This window comes from Passer domesticus, chromosome 6 (assembly GCF_036417665.1).
Source record: "Passer domesticus isolate bPasDom1 chromosome 6, bPasDom1.hap1, whole genome shotgun sequence".
In the NCBI taxonomy this organism is placed as follows: Eukaryota; Metazoa; Chordata; class Aves; order Passeriformes; family Passeridae; genus Passer; species Passer domesticus.
In genome coordinates this window covers 2158609-2175193 of record NC_087479.1, presented here as the reverse complement: position 1 = coordinate 2175193, position 16585 = coordinate 2158609, and the positions used below count along the sequence as shown (strand labels likewise).

Genomic DNA, 16585 nt, shown 5'->3' with positions numbered 1-16585 from the left:
TGCTTGGTGCTCACAGGCAGTGGTGACCACATCTGTGTATTGCTGTGCTAATTCTACCCCAAAACTGGGTGTGCCCATCCCCTGGCAGCTTCTTGGCCTTGCTTTGTGCACAGCACCTTTGTCCTGTGCAGGACACAGACCTTGACCCATGAGATCATAACCTCAGTCTTTGCTTCCATGTTTTCCTCATCCACCATGGAGAAAAGCTGTGTCTGAGGAGACAATGTTTGCCTGCTGGGACCTCCCTCACCACTTACAGCAACGTCCTCCAGATTTTTCTGAGTAAAAAGATGCAACAGTGATTTTTGTCCTTCAAACACAGCAGGAACCAACCCTTTCCCTTGCACTGACCTGGTTGGTTTAGGTTGGGAGTGGTTTAGGTTGGAAGTGGGTTGGGTTGGAAGTGGTTTAGATGGGAAGTGGTTTAGGTTGGGAATGGTTTGGGTTGGAAGAAATGGTTTGGATTGGGAGTGGTTTGGGTTGGAATTGGTTTAGATTGGGAGTGGTTTAAGTTGGAATTGGTTTGGCTTGGAAGAAGTGGTTTAGGTTGGGAGTGGTTTAAGTTGGAAATGGTTCCATTTGGAAGTGGTTTAGGTTGGAAGTGGTTTGGCTTGGAAGAAGTGTTTTAGGTTGGAAGAAGTGGTTTTGGTTGGAAATGGTTTCGTTTGGAAGTGGTGTAGGCTGGAAGAAGTGGTTTGGGTTGGAAGTGGTTTATGTTGGAAATGGTTTGGGTTGAAAGAAGTGGTTTAGGTTGGAAGTGGTTTGGGTTGGGAATAGTTTAGATTGGAATGGGTTAGATTGGAATTGGTTACAGTTGGAAGTGGTTTAGGGTAGAAGAACTGGTTTTGGTTGGAAGTGGTTTAGTTGGAAGAAGTGGTTTAGGTTAGGAATGGTTTCGTTCAGAAGTGATTTAGGTTGATGAAGTGGTTTAGGTTAAAATCGGTTTAATTTGGAAGTGCTTTAAAGCTCCTTCACCTTCTCTGGCAGTCGTTCCCCCAGTGCTCATGTGTCCTGCATAAACAGGAGCGTTTCACAGCAATCCCTGAGGAGCTCATTTCCTTCTGGAAGAGCTCAAACCCTCTGGCATTCCTCAGGCCTGAAGCACAAGGGAGGTCAAGTGCAGCAGTGGTTTTTTAGGGAGATTACAGCAGGTTGCTGAGGAAGGGGTTTGCTGCCTCCAGGATAGAATTAAGGATGGCCATGACACCAGCAGTGCTTCACATCCTACTTTTCCTGTTGTGGGACTCCTTGGGAAGAGCTGAGGTGCTGGACCATGGCTCAGTGTTCCTGAGCACCCTGTGAGAGTCTGCTTTGGTGTTTGTCATGGACAGAGGCTGCTCTGTCCCTAAATATTTTTTTGTTGTTGTTGTTTTGGTTTTTATGTCTCTTATTTCTAAAATTGGTGGGAACTCATAGCAAGAAACACTGAATTTGAGTTGGAAGGGATCTTCAAGCCCATTCCAGCCCTCTGCTCATGGCAGGGACATCTCCCACTGTCCCAGGCTGCTCCAAGCCCCAGTGTCCAGCCTGGCCTTGGGCACTGCCAGGGATCCAGGGGCAGCCACAGCTGCTCTGGGCACCCTGTGCCAGGGCCTGCCCACCCTCACAGCCAGGAATTCCTTCCCAATATCCAATCTAAACCAACTCTCTGTATGAAACCTCTCTTGAGGAAGTCAGTGCACAGCAAATATCAGGATTAATATTGCTCATTAGTGCCAGGTAATCAAGGCAGTGGATGCAGTTATGAGCAGCCTCAGGAAGCAGAGTTCAGCTTCTGGAGGAGGTCAGAAGGAGCTGGCTCCTCAAGGAAGATCTCCCCCATCTCAGGCAGCCACAGAAAGAGCATTCCTGTTGTTCTTAAGAAGCAAGAGATTCATTGCAGAGACTTAATTAGAGAGAAAGGTTCTTAATGGAGCCAGAGCTGCATTTCCTGAGCAGGCTGCTTAGCAGATAATCCCCCCCAGCTGATCCCTGCTCCTTGTGGCATTTTCCCTTCACTCCTAAGCCTCAGAGCCCTGGATTCCCCTCACCACGGGGCAGCAGACAGAAGGAAATGGGTATTAAAGACTCAGCTGTGCTGTCCTGAGCCCCAGGGTCAGCTCCAGGTGTTCCCTCTGAGGTGCAGAGCTCACATCTCCCTCTGGGTCACCCTCCCAGGGTCCTGTGGCTCCCACAAAAAATCCCAGTCAGTCTTAGAAGACTCTGTGGTCAAGATGACCCCAGGATTGTTAAAAGTCTCTTTTAACCAGCCTGGCAGTTGAAGAAGGAGTCGGAGTTCCTTGGCTCTGCTTTTCAAGGTTGTTTATTTTATCTCTTACATTTTTTTCTGACCTGCTGAGATCTGTCCTGCAGGTCAGGTTGTGGCACACTGACCACGCTTGGGCTGGTGTCAACATTTTATACCAAGAACTACATGTACTTTATTTACTATAATTTTCCAATTCCTATCACCTATGTTAGACAGTCTGTCTCTACTCTGAACCAATTTAAAAGTGCCAGCATCACCCAGAAGATGGAGGCTGTGAAGAAGAAAGAAGGACAGGGCACACTCAAATTCCTCCATCTTGCCCCCTGAACCCCCATTCTAAAAACCTTAAAATTCTACCTTTTTACCCTGTGACAACTAATTATTACTCTGCTTAAACTCTCATGACTTGTAATTCTTCATACAAAGCTGGTCATTTGCTCTGTGGGTCAGAATCAAAGGCACAGGTGTCTTTGGCTTTGTGCCAGGGGCTCAAACCATCCAGGACAGCCAGAGGAATGTCCTGGGTTCCAACAAGTCTTCTCCAGGGACATCCCAGGGCACAGCAGAGAGGGATTTGCCTCTGCAGGAGGTTTGGAATTAAATAAGAGGCAGTGGAGGAGGCTGGACAAAAGAAAACTGGATCAGAAGGACATTGAGCTGCTGGAGGGAGTCCAGAGGAGCCACGGAGCTGCTGCAGGGCTGGAGCCAGGCTGGGAGAGCTGGGAATGTTCCCTGGAGAGGAGAAGGCTCCAGGGAGAGCTCAGAGCCCCTGGCAGGGCCTGAAGGGGCTCCAGGAGAGCTGCAGAGGGACTGGGGACAAGGATGGAGGGACAGAAGCCAGGGAATGGCTCCCACTGCCAGAGGGCAGGGATGGATGGGATACTGGGAACTGGGAATTCCTGGCTGGGAGGGTGAGAAGGCCCTGGAATAGAATTCCCAGAGCAGCTGTGGCTGCCCCTGGATCCCTGGAAAAGCCCAAGGCCTGGCCCTGCAGGATCCCAGGACATGAGGACCAGCCCTTAGCAAAGTTGGGGCTCTTCTTGCCAGGACTCAGCTCCCCAAAAATGCCAGACTCACCATGGATTGGAGTTCTCTGGTCCTCATTCTCCACCCTGATGTCTGTGCAGTGCTTCCTCTCAGGACACAACCTAAAACATGGAGAGTGGACCTCATCACCAGCTCACTCACCAAGTGGATATTTGGAGTTTTTACTTTCTGTCCTTACCTCGTTTGCCCCTCTCTGTGCCTGTGGGAGGGCAGCAGCTCCTGGCTGAGTTTTTCTCAGCATCCCTGTAACAGATCCTGCAGTTCTGTCTGTGCTTTCAAAGGGACCCGTGTCAGGTGCTGGCAGGGAAAAGCTAAGATCATTTTCTGTTGATCATTAATGAAGCAAACCAGGAATTAATTGGACAAAATCAAAGGGCTGTAGCGAGGTGCTTGCATTTCTTCTCCCCAAAAATCAAAGCAAAGACTGGATCCTGTATCAAAGCAAGGACAGAGACTCTTTAATACATCCCCACAGCCAGGAGCAGCCCAGGACATCCCATAACTCTGGTATTTGTTCAGTCCAAATACCAGGGACAGCCAAAAAAGTCACATTAGTGATCCACACTGTGTCCCTGAGTGAAAAACCAACCTTGCTCAGCATCAGCCAACCTGGAAGATGGACTTGATGATCTTGGAGGTCTCTTCCAACCTTTTAATGATTCTGGGATTCATCAAGGAATCCTGCTGGAGCAGCCCTTTTCCAGGGGGATGAGCTAAACCAAGGCTGATCCCACTGCAGGGCTTGAGGTGTGGAAGGTCACTGCAGCTCTGATGGAATCTGGCAACTTCCCCTGGTGTCTCCATGGGTTTGGAAAGCTGGTGTCTCACAGGCCCCTTGGCTTTGTGTCTTCTGCTGGGGAATTCACAGAATCATGACGTTGGGAGAGACCTTCAGGATCATGGAGTCCAACCCAGCCCCAGCAGCTCAACCCAACGCTGGCCCCCAGTGCCACATCCAGGCTTTGTTAAACACACCCAGGGATGGGGACTGCACCACCTCCCCGGGCAGCCATTCCAGACCTTTATCACTCTTTCTGGAAAAAATATTTTCCTAAAATCCAACCTATTCTATCAACCAATATCTCAGCCACAGCTTGAGCTGTATCCTCTGGCTCTGTCAGTGAGGAGAACAACAGAAGGAGACCAACCCCACCTGAGAGTTTTGCATGCCTGGTTTGCCCCTCAATGAAAGGGGATCAGAGAGCAGGGATGCTGGAATTTGGGGCTTCTTTCTCCCAAATCCTGCTGAGCAATCACTGCAGGCTGCAGGGCACCAGCTGCCCTGGCCTGGGAGCCAGGGAATGGCAGGTTCAAGTGAGCACAAGGATTCACAGCAGGAGCAAAACACTTTGCTGTTCCATTTCAGCAGCGTGTGACCTGTCCCTGAGCATCCCAGGCGTTCCAGCCAGGCCCTCATCCACATGGCTCCTGGCAGGAGGTCTGCAGCCCAGACTTGTTCTTTCACAGCTCTGACATAACTATTATGTGCCTCAGAATCCATGCCAAGAGGAGAATTGCTGGTTTTCATCCTCAGTCTCCTGCTTCCAGGAGATTCCAGTGCAGGGCTTGGCGACCAAATAATTATTTTAAAAGATTAAAAGTCTCCTTTCAGGGATGACCCCCAAAACCTGGGGGCTGGTCAGGGTGTGGGGTGAGGGGCTCAGCTGGGCCTAGGCAAGTACAGATGGATGACAGACAGTGCCACTGCTGCAGGATTGTCACTGTCACCAGGCTGAATAAAACACTGAATCCAGCATGGCCTGGGAGCAGGCAGAGCTCCCAGGACCTGCCCAGGGCCAGGGCACCCCACACGGGAGGCAGGGAAAGGGTTTCAGTAAGGTCATGCTTGAAAAGAATCTATCCTTGTTGTATTTGCAGGCTGGAGCTTTTGAGTCGGTTGTGCCTGCTGGGGGAACACAGTGCCCTGTGTCTGCCTGAACAAAGCCAGGCCAGGGCCATCTGTGCCCCCCAGTGACAGCTCAGGGGGCTGGGGCTTCAGCTCTGCCTGCCCACGGCCAGCACCACCCCACACGGAGCCCAGGGCACCCTGAGGGGTGAGGAATCTCGGAAAGAATTCCATTTCTTTTTAATAAATTTTTACCATTTATTTTTCTTTCTACGTAGGCAGGAAGGGTGAGTTGGGCTCACATCTTCACTGCATGGCTCAGAAGGTCACAAGACCCCTTTTAAGGATTTATTGACCAATAAAACACTGCCAACAAGGATTTTTTTAAAATATTTTAATATTTCTTGTGGACCCATACTACAGTGGGAGCTTCCTTAGCCACTCATGTTATGGCACACAAACCCACAGTGCTGCATTTTAAACTCCTTGTTCACCTCTGGAACTACTTTTATTTCTATATCTTAAACTCTGAAACTCTGAACTTTCTTCTTCTTCTTAACTTTAAACTATAAATGCACATTCTCACTTCTAGCAGCTAAGTTTGGAAGCCTTTTCCAAGGTCTTATGGAGCTGCTCCTCCACCTGAGGATTTACATTTCATGTCCCTCCTGCACACCCCAGACTGCCTGGGGTATCTGCAGTGAAGGAGGAGAACCAAGGCCCCTGTGGAATGCAGCAGGGGAGTGGGATCCATTCCTAAAAATTCCTTTTTCTTCCACAGTTTGCACCCAGGAGCTGTGCTCACACACCTGCCTGTCTGTGTTTCCTTCTGGGGACAAGTGTAGGCTCTTCCTTGACTTGATCCTTGGTTTTTTGTTTGATTTTCAGCTTTCTGGCAGGTGGGGATATTGTATTTGTGGGGTGCCCCGTGGCAGGAAGGAATGATCATCTGACTCCATGTTCTTAGAAGGCTAATTTATTATTTTATTATATTAAAGAATACTAAACTAAACTATACTAAAGAATACAGAAAGGATACAGACAGAAGGCTAAAAAGATAATAATCAAAACTCTTTCCAGAGCCTTGATACAGCTTGACCCTGATTGGTCATGGAGTCAAAACAATTCACATGAAACCAACGAAAGAATCACCTTTGGATAAACAATCACCAACCACATTGCAAAGCAGCAAAACACAGGAGAAGCAAATCAGATAATTATTGTTTTCCTTTTTCTCTGAGGCCTCTCGGCTTCCCAGGAGAGAAATCCTGGGCGAAGGGATTTTTCAGAAAATATGACTGCCACACTGGGGTCACATCTTCTTGTGGAAATCCAGGGAAGCCTGAGCTGGAGCCGTGTCAAAAGCTCAGCAGCAGAGTGGTGGAGTTTGGCAGGGGGACAGTTCAGACCCTGCTCCTGTCACCTGCTTTGGCTCAGTTACAGATATTTGCAGCTGAGATTGCAGAATCACAGCATCCAGGAGTGGTTTGCGTTGGAAGGGATGTTCAGGACCATCTCATTCCATCCCACTCCCACCTAGTCCAGGCTGCTGCAAGCCCCATCCGGGCTGGAGAGGGACTGGGGACAAGGGATGGAGGGACAGGACACAGGGAATGGCTCCCACTGCCAGAGATGGGTGGGAGATTGGGAATTGGGAATTCCTGGCTGGAATGGAATTCCAGAGCAGCTGTGGCTGCCCTGGATCCCTGGCAGTGCCCAAGGCCAGGCCCCTGCAGGGTCCCAGGACGTGGCACTGTGACCCCCCAAGTCTCAAGGGGCAGGATCAGCCCAGGCTGCAGCTCCTGGTTTCTTTCCAGAGGCAGCCTTGAATCCAAAAGTCAGGCACTGGAGCCAAAAGCCAATTAGCAGCAGTTTAGCTTCATCAACTTCCTGACTGAATGCGAGTTTTAATTAAACATCCCATTTTAATTAGGCAGCCATCATGTACAGGGGGCTGGCCTCAGGATTCGAAGGCTGCAGGTCCTGTGCCTTAATTAAAAGCAAGACTCACATGAGTTCAGCTCCAGCATCTGTGAGAGCTCCTGAGCCTTTGGAGGGCAGGAGCAGAACAGCTCTGCCATGGAGTTCCTCTCCTCTTGTGCTTCCAGAGGGATGCTCCAGTGGAGGAGCTGGCTGGGAGGTGACCTGGCTGGAAGGACTCTGAGGGGCTGGAGCGTGTCCAGGGAAGAGAACAGAGCTGGGGAAGGGGCTGGAGCCCCAGGAGAGGCTGAGGGAGCTGGGAAGGGGCTGAGCCTGGAGCACAGGAGGCTCAGGGGGCCCTTGTGGCTCTGCACAGCTCCTGCCAGGAGGGGACAGCCGGGGGGTCGGGCTGTGCTCCAGGGAACAGGGACAGGACAAGGAGAAACCATCTCAGGCTGCTCCAGGGCAGGTTCAGATTGGATATTTGAGATAATTTCTTCCTGGAAAGGGTGGTTAGGCACTGGAAAAAGCTTCCCAGGGCAGTGGTGGAGTCCCCATCCCTGGAGGGATTTAAAAGCCACGGGGATGTGGCACCTGGGGACATGGTCAGTGGTGGCCTTGGACTCCACGATCTCAGGGGGCTTTTCCAACTCCAACAAATCTGTGATTTTTTGATCCTGCCTGGTGCCAGAGCCTGCAAACAAGCTGGGTTTGAAATGGGACCAAGTTCCTCACCCCTGTCCAACAGCAGTGAAGTGAGGCTTGTCCAGATGGAGCCGTCCCACCCCTCCAGCACCCAGTGCCTCCAAAATCAACCAGCCCAGCTCCCTCCTGACCTCCAAGTCAGCGTGCATGAGCTCCATCACTGCCAGCTGGGCTGTGGAGGAGGAAACCAGAGCACTCCTGCTGATGCAGAGTTCAAATGATGCTTTTCTCTGTTTCTTAGAGCCTGCTCAGCTCTCCTGAGCCCTCAGCTGTTGTATTTGCAGGGAATGCCCCAACAAAGGCAGGGATGATGAATCTGACTCCATGTTCTCAGAAGGCTAATTTATTATTTTATTATACTATATTATATTAAAGAATATTATACTAAACTATACCAAAGAATACAGAAAGGATATTTACAGAATGCTAAAAATGTAGTAATAAAAACTCGTGACTCTTTCCACAGTCTGACACAGCTTGGCACTGATTGGCCAAAGAGTGAAAACAACTCAGCAGAATCCACTGAAACAATCACCTGTGGGTAAACAATCTCCAAACTCATTCCACACAGGAGAAGCAAATGGGATCAGAATTGTTTTCCTTTTCTCTGAGGCTTCTCAGCTTCCCAGGAGAGAAATCCTGGGCGAAGGGATTTTTTCAGAGGATGTGAATGCCACACTCAGCCTTCTGCTCCCATGCCTGTGCTGGGACAAGGCAGAATCAGAGAGTGACAGAAATGCCTTTGTCAGCCGTGCCTGGGAAGGAGGAGGGTTATGGAGCTATTAGTGAGCACAAAGAGGGGACAGATTCTCTCCTGAGTGCTCTGGGGACAGAAGGATTGAAATGCTTCGCTCCCATTAATGCTAATGTGAATCACAGAGGTCTCTTCTTACTGCCTTGGACTGAGAGCATTGAAAAAAGAAGCAGCTTTCCACAAAGGATAAATCCCCTTGATTTTAAGGCACCGCTAAATGGGATTTTTCTTCATTTCACACTCATTAATTTCCCTGCCTGTGCTGGTTGAGGGCTGGGCTCAGCTCCACTCCAGCACATGGCAGCTGCCCAGTGGGTGATCCCAGGGATGGTGTCCCCAGAGAGGGTTCCCGACCCCAAAAAGCCACAAGGATTTTGTTGTCATGTGGAGATGCAAAGTGCAGCATTCCAGGTCGCTGCAGCGTGTCAGAAATATTCACAGTTATTTGAATACATCACACAATATTCCTCTTGTGGAGGACTCCAGTGCCCGAAGGGGCTCCAGGAGAGCTGGAGAGGGGACAAGGGATGAAGTGACAGGACAAGGGGGATGGCTTCCTGAGGGAGACCCATCTGGAGATGGGAATGAAGCTTTTTCCTGCTGGTGAAAAGCCAAACCTTGGAGCTCCTGTGCCCACCCGTGTTTAGGAACTAGCCTTAAAATTCTGGAAAAATTCCACTTTTCAGACTAGATAATGCTTTTCCCTCACTTGCACTGGAGGCATCAGGAATGTCTGGAGCAGAGGGAAGGGCTGAGCTGAGACAGGGGTGCAGTGAGCCCACAGGCAGGGATGCTCTGAGCTGATGGACCATTTTTTTGTGGAGGCTCCAAGCTTGGAGCCATTGTGCTGCAAGGCTGGGGGTGCCTGGGGTGAGGGAACCTCCATGGACAACACACACAGGCACCACAGGGCTCTTATTAATTTTTAAGCCCACTTTTAAAAAGCTTTCCCATCAGGAAAGCCTCAAAGAATTATGTTGATCTAAAGATACCCTTTATGAAATTCATGTTAATGGGAGAGAAAAAAAAAAAAGCCTTTTAAAGACATTAAAGGGAAAAAAAAAAAAAACCAACCCAACATGCTGCAATTTTAATGAGGAGCTTGTAAACACAACCAACCCCTGCTGATTTTTTCCATTAATTGCCGGTGTTATCAGGGACCTGGGCTCTGCAGCAACACAGCTCTCAGCAAAACACCTTGCTGGGCTTGGGGCATCCTCCCAAGCCCGGGAGGGCTGAGGAAGGTGATGGAGGCTTTGGAGGAGGCAGGGCTGGGCTGGCCCTGCTGGTCCCTGACCTTGCCTGGAGGGAGGAGGGATGGGGGGACCTGCAGAGCTGATTTAGCAATCCCATTTTTATTAGAGATGCATTCCCTGATTAGCTCCACATCCTAAGGATAAATTACAAAGGAAATGCAGGAAGCACTCGGGTGAGATTAAAGTCTCCCGGGGAAGCAGCAGCGAGGTCATTTTCTGGGCCATTATTTCTGGGCCATTAAAGGGTTGCCACGGCTCAATGCTGGGTTTTACTCTTGATTTCAGCCCAGAAAGAGCTGGATTCTCTTCCCTTCTCCCCTCTCCCACACTGGCATCCAGGGGGGCACAGCACTGCTGGGAAGGGGTGCCAGCCCAGTGCCCACATCCTCATCCCTGCAAGGATGGGCACAGTCGATTTTTGGAGATTTGGGGACAAATCAACCACCTTCCCAACACCTTTCTGTGTCTGCCTCAAAGAAAGATCACCCCCCAAAACCCACGGGGTGTTGGCAGCCAATTTGCAGCCCACAAAAGAGGCAAAATGTCTCCCAGAGGGAAATTGCTGAGGGTGATTTGGCCAGCTCTTGAGATAATCCACACTCTGCTGTGATGGCAGAAGGGGGAGACTGGGAAGATTCCCGGGTGAGTGTTCAGAAAGAGCCGTGGAAATGAAAAGGAAAAAGCATTTGATGAACATAATGATTGTTATTACCACGTTCTGCTGCTCAGGGCCAGGGCTGTGGGAGTGTTCCCACTCCAAAGGGAGAAGGAGCAGTCAGTATTTTGCAGGGAGACCTTGACCTTCTGTTGGATTATGGTTTTTTCTGACCTAGAGATGGGGCAACTGAGAGGTGTTTTAAAACTGTTATTCCATTTTCAGTCTCATGTGAAGAGTGAGACAATACAGATGTTATAATTCACACCATCACAATCAGAAGCCAACTATTTCCTAATTACAATACATTTTAAGTGTTTCTTGGCCTATCAGCCTTTGTCACACCATGCTGTAAATGCCTTAAAGCCAATCATCTAAAATTACCCCTTGTGAGTCTTACTACAATACATCTCCCACAGTTCTGTTTCTCCAAAGTATCTAGTCTTTTTTAGCAAAGCCATCCTTTAAAACTTGTTTCAGGTTCAATTTCTCTCTCAACAATCTCTGTCCTATTCCATAACATTTCTAAATCAGCATTTCTGATCTCAAACTTTCCATACAGTTGCACACTATATAAACTTTCTGTCAAGCTTTAAGAATTTTCTATAAATCCATTTCCCCCAACCTTCACTTCCAGGAGGCTTTGGGTGATTTTCAGTCTGACTGGGGTGGCCTGACCTGTGTTCCCAGCAGATTTTTGGTGATCCTACAGGATTTTTGGTGATTCCCTGGAGGACACAGATCCAGGGGAGGGAGCAAGTGGCTCACTGTGAGAGCCAGGGTGGATGTGGCTTGTCCCTGATCACCCAGGGAAGCCTGTGGACGAGCTGGACACTGAATATCTTGAATATCTGCTTCCCAAAGCCAGGGTATGATGCCCACATTTCCACAGCTTGCCTGTTAGCAGGGCAAGGTCTGTGCAGGTAGCTGAAGTTGTTGATTTTGTTTTTCTGTTGTTTCCATGGATTTTCCTGATTGTCACAAGCTGTTTCTGCCTGTTAGTTCCATGACTGAGGGTGCTTGAGAGGGACCTCTGTGGAGTCAGTTGTGTTTGTGTTGGGGGATGGATGAGTCCTGGACATGGAAATGACCGTGCTGTTTGTTTCCCCTGCAGAGCCAGCTCTCCCAGGCCCTGAATGGATTGTCAGACAGAGCCAAGGAGGCGAAGGAATTCCTGGTCCAGCTCCGCAACATGGTGCAGCAAATCCAGGTACTGAGTCTGCAGGATGAGAAACTGCCCCTTCCCACCAGGATGAGCCATCCCCTCTTCCTCCTCCCAAGCTTGGTTGGGTGGGTGCTCTCCCAAAGGAACCTCATTTTCCATACTGCCCCCCTGAGCCCTCCCAGAACTGCTGCTCATGGAGGGAGCAGCAGAGTCCTGAGCCCTTCCCATCTCTGCCATGGGTGGATCCAAACCTGTTCCTCACCTGCCACTGATGCCTCAGGTTTAGCTTTTCTATTTTTCAGATTCTGAGCTGCTTCAGTGTGTGGGGCTGGGCTCCACATCAGGGCATGGCTCTGATGGTGTGTAGTTCTGAGCTCTGTGCACAGAGCAGGGACACAAAACAATTCCTGCTCCAGCTGGGCACCAAGGACAAATGATCCCAATCTCAGCCCAGGAGCACAAAGCCCGTGGGCTGCAGAGAGAAAAACAAGCAGGGTGGGACTGCAGGGGCTGCAGCTGGAACTGGACACTGAACTGCAATGTGCACATGGAGCAGAGCTGAGCCCAGGGAGAGACCCCGGCAGCGCTCGTGCATTTTGGGACCATTTGGGTTCATCCTGGGGGCAGCCCTGGCTGGGCTCTGGTGCTGCCCACGGTGGATCCATGGAGGAGATCCTTGGAATCAATCCCTGCTTTATTCTGGAACTCCATCCAGCCTCTTCTCTAGGACAGCTTCTCAAGGCATCACCACCTCCACATTTTCCACCATCCCAGGCCTACAAATCCCACATCCAATGCTGTGGATTCATGGCGGGCAGAAAAATGCAAAAACGACCCCTGTGGCACCATTAAAAAGGAAAATCCAGTTTTCCAGCTGTCCTGGGGACATTCCCTGGGCTTGACTCCCTCTGTGCCCCACAGGAGAACAGCGTGGAGTTCGAGGCCTGCCTGGTGGCCCAGTGTGACGCCCTCATCGACGCCCTCAACAGAAGGAAAGCCCAGCTGCTGTCCCGGGTCAACAAGGAGCATGAGCACAAGCTGAAGGTGAGCCTGGGTGGTCAGAGAGCTTCCTGCAGGGTTGGCACTGGTTGGAGATGAAAACTAGGATGCTTTTTTTGGGGAGGTCACTCCTTTTCCATATGAATTCCAACTTGCTGCAGATGTCCACCCCACTCACAGCATGTCCCTGACAAAGTGCTGCTTCCTCCAGGTGGTTCCCACTGAATTGTTGGGTTCATTTCTAGTCCTTAAGTCAGCAGAACCATGTGCACAGCATGGAAAATTACTTTGTTCATGTCACATGTTGCTCCCAAGCTTCTGGAACGATTCTGCAGGATTTCCCTGTAACTTCTGCTGAAGTCCTGAGCCACTTGGTGTCATGAGTTGTCACCAGGAGCAGGATTGGCTCTGACTTCTCTGCTTTCATGGCCTCGGGGTGGTGGTGGCACTGAGATTTGTGGTGCTGGGAGCAGAGGTGCAGCTCAGTGGGAGCTGTGGGAAGGGGCTCCTGGTTTGTGTCATTCCCACTGCCACCACACCAGGTCTTTCCAGCTGGTGTGGGCTGAGAAGGGAAGCACAGGGCAGATCTCACCTGGGAGCAGTGGAGCAGGTGCAGCCATGCCCAGAATTGTTGGACAAGGGAGTTGCACCCTGGCCATCAGTGGTGGAGTCCACTGAGGGATGTCACACCCACATTTAGGATTCCTCCTCCGAGGTCATTTCAGTGTTCTGCCTTCTGTGTCTCTTGTCCTTGCTTTGGGCCACCCAGGAGGCTGCCAGAGGGATTCCTGGACCTGCCTAAAACCAGGGTGAAGGCCACCAGTCCTCTCTGCATGCAGACCATGGGCAGCACGAGGGCATTTCCATGGGAGAGGGACAATGGCAGCTCTGTGGGACTGAGCCCCCCCTCAGTGCTCATTGCCAGCAACAAAGCACAGCCCCAAACAGCCACAGCACGGAGGGGACCCCCAGGGCCTGGTGGGCTCCCTTTCCCTCAGCCCCTCCAGGCCATGGTTAATTAAACTCTCACAAAGCCAGGCAGCACAAAGCAATTCCCTGCTCAGCACAACCCACAAAGGCCTTTGGCTGGAGGAATGGATCTGCATCCCACTGTTCTGTCCATGGATCTGCATCCCACTGTTCTGTCCATGGATCTGCATCCCACTGTTCTGTCCATGGATCTGCATCCCACTGTTTGTTCTGTCCATGGATCTCCATCCCACTGCTTGTTCTGTGCATGGATCTGCATCCCACTGCTTGTTCTGTCCTTTCCATAGATCTACATCCCACTGCTTCTTCTGTCCATGGATCTGCATCCCCCTGTTTGCTCCCATCTATGGATCTCCATCCCCCTGTTTGCTCCCATCTATGGATCTCCATCCCCCTGTTTGCTCCCATCTATGGATCTCCATCCCACTGTTTGCTCCTGTCCCACGGCCTCTGTCCCACCCCCATCCACCCTCGTTACCAGCTGGGCTTTGTCACTGGCCAGGCCTGGTCCTTAAAACAAGAAACAGCCCCTGGGTTTGTGACAGGACTCTTAAATTGGGCCTGGAGCCTCCCTCCCTGGAGCTCCTCAGCTGCACGTGCTGTGGGAAGGGCAGGAAGGGCTCTCTGGTGCCCTGGCAGATGTGGCACCTGAGCCTCATGCAGGTGGAATCAGAATTATGGAATGGTTTGGGTTGGAAGGGACCTTAAATCCCACCCAGTGCCACCCCTGCCATGGCAGGGACACCTCCCACTGTCCCAGGGAGCTCCAAGCCCTGTCCAGCCTGGCCTTGGGCACTGCCAGGGATCCAGGGCACCCTGTGCCAGGGCCTGCCCACCCTCCCAGCCAGCAATTCCTTCCTCATGGCTCATCTGAACTTCCCCCTGGAGTGGGTGAGGCTGCAGTGGTTGGCACTCACTCTGAGATGACCCTGGGCCATTTCCACCTGCAGATAAGCAGGAGGTCACCTCCTGCCCTGTGCTTCCCTGGAGCTGTGAGCAGGGGGAGTCCTGCAGGGCTCTGGGGTTTGTCCTGGCCCATGTTCCCCTCAGCACAGGACACTTTGGCACTGCTGGCACCATCACCCTTTCCCACAGGAGGCCTGTCCTGGGTGTCCACTTGTCACTGCCCCATCCTGGAGCATTTCCCCCTTGGAGATGAGTGTCCAGTGAGCCCTGGCAGTGCCAGGGAGCCCTTCCAGGTCCCAGCTGGTGTCTCCAGCAGCCAGCACGGAGCCACAGTGTCCTGGCTCCTGTCCTGGAGTCTCCCTGTGCTACTGTTCCTGCCCAGTGGGATTTTGGCCATCCTGGCACCGTGGGATGCAGGGAGGAGGAGAGGCACAGGGGGACAGAGCCAAGCCCTGGCACAGGGCCACGGGCACCTCTCAGGACACGTTCCCAGCCCCAGTTCCCATCCCTGTGTGGCTGGCTCCTGGATTTGGGGTCGGTTTGGCTTTGGGATGCCCTGCTTTGCCCTGACACACATTCCATGTGTGGCACAGATCCAGGCCTGACTCTGGGCCAGCACTAATTGCTGCAGAGCAGGGAGAGGCTTGTGAGGACACCAGCTTGGAGGGACATCTCCCTGCCCTTCTGCAGCCTCCCACTGTGGCTGGGCTCAAGACTGAGGAGCTGGGCTTTGAAAACCAACACCTGGAGGAGCCCTGGGGCCAGGGCAGCCCTCCCTGGGTGTCCTTCCCAGTGCTGGCCTGGTTCTCAGGGGAGCAGTGGGGTCTTTCCTGAGGGATGATGTCCTCCAGCACGGGCAGGTTGTGCAGGGCACACAGAGGCTTCCCTGGAGGGTTGTCCTTGGGAGAAATCTCTCCTCAGCCCACCACACACACAGGCTGAGCTCTGGGTGCTGCTCCTGGAGCTCTCAGCAGCACTGTGGACCATTCCAGTCTTTTTCCAGCCTTCAGGCCATGGGGGTGCCTTTGCTCCATGATTTCTCCAGGCAGACAACATTTGCCACATTCCCAGGAGAGCAGATGGCAGAAAACACTCCCCAAGGCTTCCTGTCCATGGCCCTGCCTCTCCAGAGGTGAAATGCTGCTCCTTCTGCAGGGCTTCAGCCAGGATTGTCACCATGGAAACACCCACCTGGAAAAAGCTCTGGCTCTGGGATTCTGCACACTCCAAACCTCGCCAGGGTCTGTCCTGGGGATTTTTCCATCTGGGATTTTTCCATCTGGGTGTGCAGGGCACAGGGCACCACCTTCCACCCCCATGGCCCTGCAGGTGACCCAGGGTGAGGAGTGTGACATTCCATCTGTGTCCTCCATGTGACATTCCCAGCAGGACTCATCCCAGGCACTGGGAAGCCTTGAAATCTGTTATCCACCCAAGCACTTAAAAAAGGAGGAGGAGGAGGACACTTAAGTGGAGATGTTATTGCCTTCTAGGAGCTGTATTAAAATTAAAATGTAAATTATAGTTAATGTCATCTCAGGGAAGAAGCTCTTGAAAGAACTATCCTATTTTAAGGTTGTGGTGAAGTGTTGTGAGTGCACAAAAACCCCTTTTTATAGGCTGGAATTAGCAGCCAGATTTTGTCTGTTGCCTTATTTAGCACTTAAAGAGGAGGGGAAATGGTATTTGGTAAAAAATGACCACAAAAAAATGTGTGGAGCTTCCCAAATCCCCTCAAAATGTGAGCCATGGAGAGCCAGGCTGGGGTCTCTTCTCTGAGCCAACAAAGGGAAACAACCTCAAGTTGCTTCAGGGGGGATTTAGGTTGGATATGAGGGAAAATTTCTTCTTGGAAAGGGTTGTCCAAGCCAGCAGTGGGATCACCACCCTGGATGTGTTCAAAGCCCATGTGGATGTGCCAGGTTTTCCTGGGAATCCTTCCTGGCCTCCCAAGGCTGCCCCTCAGCCCATCACAGGCTCTGGCACGAGTGCAAGGCTTGAGGAGCCCCCAGATTTCCCTTCCAGCTCTCTGCATCAGCAAACTCTGCGTTCCTGGGGTCCCAGGGAGTAGAAATCCCTCCTGCATGAGGAGAA

The 16585-nt window shown here is 51.5% G+C and overlaps 1 protein-coding gene across 8 annotated transcripts in view; it reads left to right on the top strand.

Annotated features, from left to right (window-relative positions):
- Window positions 1–16585, top strand: part of TRIM9 (tripartite motif containing 9) — a 64061-nt gene that overhangs the window by 21530 nt on the left and 25946 nt on the right. For all 8 annotated transcript variants that reach the window (XM_064422829.1, XM_064422831.1, XM_064422826.1 and 5 more), the window contains exons 2-3: window positions 11546–11641; window positions 12518–12640. In XM_064422829.1, the coding sequence (XP_064278899.1) occupies window positions 11546–11641; window positions 12518–12640 (219 nt within the window). The remainder of the gene's footprint in view (window positions 1–11545; window positions 11642–12517; window positions 12641–16585) is intronic.